A 5816-nucleotide genomic window follows, 5' to 3' on the forward strand; every position below is an offset into this window, starting at 1 on the left:
CAATAACCAATGGTTAATTCAGAAAATCCAAAGCGTGGCGCCCTGTCACCTCTGGGTGATGTTCTCTCTGCTCACACCTCCCCCACCTGGCTCCATCCTGCTCCCTCCACCCCCCCCACCCCCTCCATCAGGGTGGTCCTGCATCCCAAATTCTTTGGAGACATTGCATCACAAAGGGTTTCATCAGAGTTCCCTCTTCTTGGTGGTTCAAATAAGAAAAACCAAGCAAACAAATCCTTTTTTTCTATAAAAGTTTATTTTGTGATTTTTTTTTTTCCAAGAAGTGTTAAGGGAGAACATTGAAATTATGTAAAGATAAGGAACCATGGTATATAAAAATAATTTAAACACACATATTAATAACAAAGCAACATCGCTTTCTAGCAACAACTAGTAGGTAATCTTGCCCAAGATTTTTCCAAAGTTGTTAAATATGTTTTAGACAACAGTACACAGACACACACGCACACACATACACATATATACAGCTCAAGTATCTTTTCCTGTGCGTTCCGGCTGACACAGCTACAGAGAAAAGACAAAAAATACTCCATGCTTGAGTGTCCCTAAGTTGAACAAAGGTGCATTGCGTAGTGAACTTTGGAGCCTGCTGAAATTTCCCTCCCCAACCTCATTAGTTACTAGCCTGTGGTCTTATCTGAAAAATTAAGGTGTGTCTTTCCATCGGCCCGTGGGTGTGGTCATTGCGGTGCTGCAGGCGGTGAGAATTCCGGAAGCCCCGTCTCTCTCTCTCTGGCGCTGGCTCCCGGTGCGTGGCATGGACTGGAGGCGGAGGATCAGGTGAGGTCTGGGGTCTGATTACATCTGGCTGATTCTTTGCTTCAGGGCCAGGACCTCGCTCTCGATCTCATGGGGGAGGTCGGCGTTCACCTGCTCCTCCAGGTACTTCTGGATCTCTTCCACCTCCTCCTCCCAGAACTGCTTGGAGATGTGGAAGAGCTCCTTCATGCGGACGTCCCCCAGGCCCCGCAGGTCCAGGGCGTTCTCGGCGGGCACGTAGCCGATGGGCGTGAGCTTGGCACCGCCCTCCCCGCTGATGCGGTTGAACATCCACTCCAGCACCCGGGAGTTCTCGCCGAAGCCCGGCCACAGGAACCTGCCGGCCTTGTCCTTCTGGAACCAGTTGACATGGAAGATCTTGGGCAGCTTGGCCGCGGGGTGCTGGGCCATGCTGAGCCAGTGTGCCAGGTACTGGCCGAAGTTGTAGCCGAAGAAGGGCCGCATGGCGAAGGGGTCATGCATGATGACTTTGCCTGTTAACAGGGGAGTTCTGTTGGTAAGCGGTGCCTCAGAGGACACTGCTGGCACGTTTACTGTTGACATGGCCGTTTGGCCTTCTCCACCTCTCTACACACAGAGAGACACAGGGAGACAGAGACAGAGACAGAGAGAGAAAAACAGAGATAGAGAGACAGAGAGACATGCAGAGACAGAGAGGCACAGAGACAGAGACACAGGGACAAAGAGACAGAGAGAGAACACGGAGACAGACAGAGACAGAGACAGAGAGACATGCAGAGACAGAGAGGCACAGAGAAACAGAGACAGAGACACAGAGAGAGACAAAGAGACAGAGAGACAGAGCAGTCCATCTCCCTTCTTGGCGGCTTCAGATCTTGGCTGGACTCACCCTTGTGTTCCGCCGCCGCCGTGGCCTCCGATCTCATGGCCGCCCCCACAAACACGCCATGCTGCCAGCTGAGAGCCTCGTAGACCAGGGGAACGCCTTTTGCAGGAGAAAGAAACATTCCTCAGAGGTCTTGACACCCAGACCCCTCGGCCGGCGACCCCATCTCGCACGTGGAAACACGCGGCAGTATGGTGTCTTTCTAACTGAGCTAATTGTGCGGCCCCAGAGCTAAGGGCTGCCACGTCAAGCTACAGCAGGAGGCCACGCAGCCAAAGTCATACTGGGGGCGGTGTCCCTGGGCCAAAGATCCAGAAGTTCTAGGTGGCCAGAGTGTAAGTTCTACGCTGGAGCTTGCGTTACCCTGCCGTTTCGGAAAGGACACTCCACATCCCTGACGCCCTCCAACAAGGTCACAGGAAAGGGGAGAGTGCGCCACGTCCTCCTCCCCTGCCCAAACGCTGGGGAGCCTCACCCACAGGCCGGCGCCCTCCGAAGATGATGCCCTCGATGGGCACGCCTTCTGGAGACTCCCAGTCAGGGTCGATGATGGGGCACTGGCTGGCCGGGGTGCAGAACCGCGAGTTGGGGTGGGCGCAAGGCTCTCCTATAGCCGCAAGAGAGGAGAGGTCCTGAGCGCCTGGCCCAACACACACACCCGTGGGCTGGGGCGCTAGGCTGCCCTTACCATCCTTGGGGTCCCACTCCTTGCCCTTCCAGGAGATGAGCTTGATGCCCGAGGCCAGCGGCTGGTCGATGCCTTCCCAGTAGACGCCCCCGTCGCTGGTCTGGGCCACGTTGGTGAAGATGGTGTTCTTCTGGATGGTCTTGATGGCATTGGGGTTTGTCTTCACAGAGGTCCCAGGAGCAACGCCAAAAAACCCGTTCTCTGGGTTGATGGCCCGTAAGTTACCTGGAAAGTTTTAAACCAGGGAGTAGAAGTAAATACCAAGCAAAGCATAACATAACGTAACATAGCATAACATAGATTCTTCTATCTTGCCAGGCTGGTTCCTGTACCAAATTCTCAAGTCTTTTATTTCTTCCTCCTCCCTAGAATCCTCTTTTCTCATCCCACATTATTAGTCAGCTTTGACTCTTTCTCACCAGTTTCCCACCAAGTGATTTTAATCCATTTATTACATAAACAAAGAGTGACATAGGGTCCCATTTCAATCCGGGTTTGATATGAGATTAAAGAATGCTGATGGAATACATATGTCTGAGCTTTTGCAAGAACTGAAATAACTGAATTAAAAATCAAAACACTGGATTTAAGAGAATTTGGCACATTTTGAAAAGCAAAAGTTCACTCAGGTCCAATTATTATCATCAACACTTGGATCTAAAAGAGTCACCTTGTTGGTCAAACTTCATCCAGGCGATGTCATCACCCACACACTCTACTTTCCACCCAGGGAGGGTGGGGTTCATCATGGCCAGATTGGTCTTCCCGCAGGCGCTGGGGAACGCAGCTGCGAAGTACTTCTTCTGGCCCTTAGGGTTGGTTATGCCCAGAATCTGTTGGAGACAAGATTTCTCCTTTAAGCTCTTGGTTCCATTCTGCCCCAGAGGTCCACGCTTTAGTCTAGGAGGGTGCCTAGAAGCCACTCAGCACTATTGATGGAATTTCCAGACCTGTCCTTGGAACGCTTTTGGAACTCTCATGCCTGATGGGAACTCTAACACGGTCCTCCTGTGCCATCCACTTGCCCTCCTCTGCCCAACCCTCTACCGCACACATTGAGAATCTCCTGCATCTTACCAGCATGTGCTCTGCCAGCCACCCCTCCTCCTTGGCCAGCCGGCTGGCCATCCTGAGGGCAAAGCACTTCTTCCCAAGGAGCGAGTTCCCGCCGTACCCACTCCCGAAGGAGATGATTTCTCTGCGGTCGGGCAGGTGGGCGATGAGTGTCAGCTCCGGGTTACAGGCCCAGTTGTTAACCAAAGGCTCTGCACGGGAGCACATGCCCACATCAGTGCGCCCCATCCCCGCCGGGGTTTAAGGCTAAGCTTTTTTTTTTCCTTTGAATTCTAGCTTTCGATTTGGAAATAAGATGCTTACTTTTTAAAGGCAAAGGGCAGCCCACGGAGTGGAGGCACTTCACGAACTCCCCGTCGCCCAGCGCGTCCAGAACGGGCGTGCCCACTCGCGTCATGATGCGCATGCTGGCCACCACGTAGGGCGAGTCCGTCAGCTCGATGCCGATCTTGGACAGAGGCGAGCCCAGGGGCCCCATGCTGAAGGGGATGACGTACATGGTGCGACCTGTGAGGCCGGTGGGAGGGAACCGGTGAGATACGACCCCAGGCTCACACGCAACCACCATCGCTTTCCTCGGTGGACCCTTCTCAGGATGCCGCTCTGACGACATCACGCCTTGCATGCCCCCAGCCCTCCCCGATTTAGAAGAGTCCATGGAAAAGTGGCCAGAACACCAAAACTAAAGAGTTTTCATAAATGTGCAGTTGGGTTCCACCAAGATATCTTCAATCCACATGCATAGAAATCGTTTTCCTGGTCATATAAGACAGTCTATAAAACCAGAACTGAGGTGTACATTTTCAATATATGGCCAATTTCACATGTGGAATGTTAGGCTCTCTGAGGCTGTGGGATTTTCTGTGACAACTGCCATGAGCACAGACGCAATAATAAAAGCTTTGCTGATGTTTTGCCCAGTCAATTAAGTGTTTCACTCACCTTTCATGCACCCTGGAAATCGGACATTGAACGCTTTCTCAAAATCCTCCTCGGACATCCAGCGACCCAGCTGGCTAAGGCCAGATTTGGGGATGGGCACTGTATCTCTTTGCTCTCGAGTAATGATGACCGTCTTGCTTTCAATTCTGGCCACATCCCTGGGGTCAGTGAGAGCCAACCAGCTGCAAAAAGCAAAAATACACAGGTTGGGGTTGGAGAGGAAGGGCTGCTATTCTGCATGGCATCTGTGCCCTGGACCCCCTCAGCCAGGCACCATTCGGGAAGGGCCCAGTTTGCTCATTACCAAGCTCTTCCCACGCCGGACGGTGCCCAGCACACAAATGATGCTCCATCGTGTGGACACAGCCACGCTGACTGGGACATAGTCAGGAAGACCCTCACCAGACCAGGGCCTACTCTGTTAGGACAGGGACTGTCTGATCTTCCTTTTGATCGGGAACCTAGTTTGCAAAGAACATTTACATACACCCCCTCATTGACCACTTGGGCTGTTCTGCCAACATCATACAATTAAGTCCATGAGGTTCTGGCTCTTTTACTAAGCTTTTCAAGAATCTGCAAACCACACAGCCCCACCCCCGCCCCGCCTGAGGCCCTCATCCACCTCCTCCCACCTGCACCCTGGGGGGAGGGGAAGGCACCAACGCAGGGGCAGAGGCTGTGCTCACCAATTGTCATACTTCTTCAGCCTCTTGATCACACCCTCCTCCTCCATGAGGCCCAGCAGCTGCTGGTTCTCCTCCTCGGAGCCATCGCAGATGTGGATCTGGTCAGGGCGGCACAGCTTGGCGCTGCTTTCCAGGAACTCCCTTACGGCTTGGGGCAGGCTGTCCAGGGTGCCCCGGATGACTTTGGCTGAGTAGTTGAGGCCGTCTGAGAGCTGAGGAGGCATCTCTGTGGGGCTGGGCTGAGAGGCACAGGTGCCAAGGTTCCCTGCAATAGAAAAAGCACAGGCTTCCTGAATGAAAACTACCGCAGGTGCCCTCCAACTGCACGAACTTCGTCTGGGTTGCACCTTGCCAGCCCGTCGGGTCTGGGAGGAAAAAAGAAAACCAGTTCCTGTTAGTGCTGCAATTTGCTAGAAACATAAATGAACAAGCTCTACCAACCTTTCTTCTCTTTGGACAGTCCGGATCAGAGACCCAAAGGGTGAGCGTGCGCTCCCAGCGGGAAGGCCCTGTTTGGTGTTTGGGGAGAGCACTTCCTGGCTTTAAACTCCAAGGAGGAGAGAGGCCCGCCCCTCGGACACACCCAAGGAGGCTCGTCTCTGACGTCGGGGGCTGGTCTTTGGATCACAGCCACGGTCAGTTACGCTTTGGATGGGCTCACCACAACGAACCCCAGGGAGATAATCATTGAACAGGCAGTCGTTATTGAGTGCTGGGAGGCCTCTGGCCCCTGGACCAGCCACAGCAAACCCTTACACAACTTCTGACGGATGAG

The 5816-nt window shown here is 53.3% G+C and overlaps 1 protein-coding gene across 2 annotated transcripts; it reads right to left on the reverse strand.

Moving 5' to 3' along the window:
- Positions 1-240: 240 nt before the first annotated feature.
- Positions 241-5555, reverse strand: PCK1 (phosphoenolpyruvate carboxykinase 1). Of its 2 annotated transcripts, none has more exons than XM_057702024.1 (10): positions 5483-5555; positions 5042-5306; positions 4353-4534; positions 3714-3917; positions 3414-3601; positions 3007-3169; positions 2337-2561; positions 2124-2255; positions 1652-1747; positions 241-1274 (listed from the first exon to the last, which is right to left on the reverse strand). In XM_057702024.1, exons 2-10 carry the CDS (start codon positions 5263-5265, stop codon positions 820-822), a joined length of 1869 nt encoding a protein of 622 aa, XP_057558007.1. In that variant the 5' UTR covers positions 5266-5306; positions 5483-5555; the 3' UTR covers positions 241-819. The 2 variants fall into 2 exon arrangements, with proteins under 2 accessions (XP_057558007.1, XP_057558008.1); XM_057702025.1 differs by having other exon boundaries at positions 1197-1274; positions 2128-2255.
- Between the last annotated feature and the right edge of the window lie 261 nt (positions 5556-5816).

Source organism: Hippopotamus amphibius, chromosome 12 (assembly GCF_030028045.1).
Source record: "Hippopotamus amphibius kiboko isolate mHipAmp2 chromosome 12, mHipAmp2.hap2, whole genome shotgun sequence".
Taxonomy (NCBI): domain Eukaryota; kingdom Metazoa; phylum Chordata; class Mammalia; order Artiodactyla; family Hippopotamidae; genus Hippopotamus; species Hippopotamus amphibius.

What these genes read in the sequence shown, in the direction of transcription:
- PCK1 (XM_057702024.1), bottom strand. Translation starts at nt 5,265, where the DNA reads ATGCCTCCTCAGCTCTCAGACGGCCTCAACTACTCAGCCAAAGTCATC. An exon ending in CTGAAGAAGTATGACAATTG is followed by an intron (nt 4,535 to 5,041) that starts GTGAGCACAGCC and finishes TGCTTTTTGCAG; the next exon opens with CTGGTTGGCTCTCACTGACC. An exon ending in GGCTGGCAGAGCACATGCTG is followed by an intron (nt 3,170 to 3,413) that starts GTAAGATGCAGG and finishes TGTCTCCAACAG; the next exon opens with ATTCTGGGCATAACCAACCC.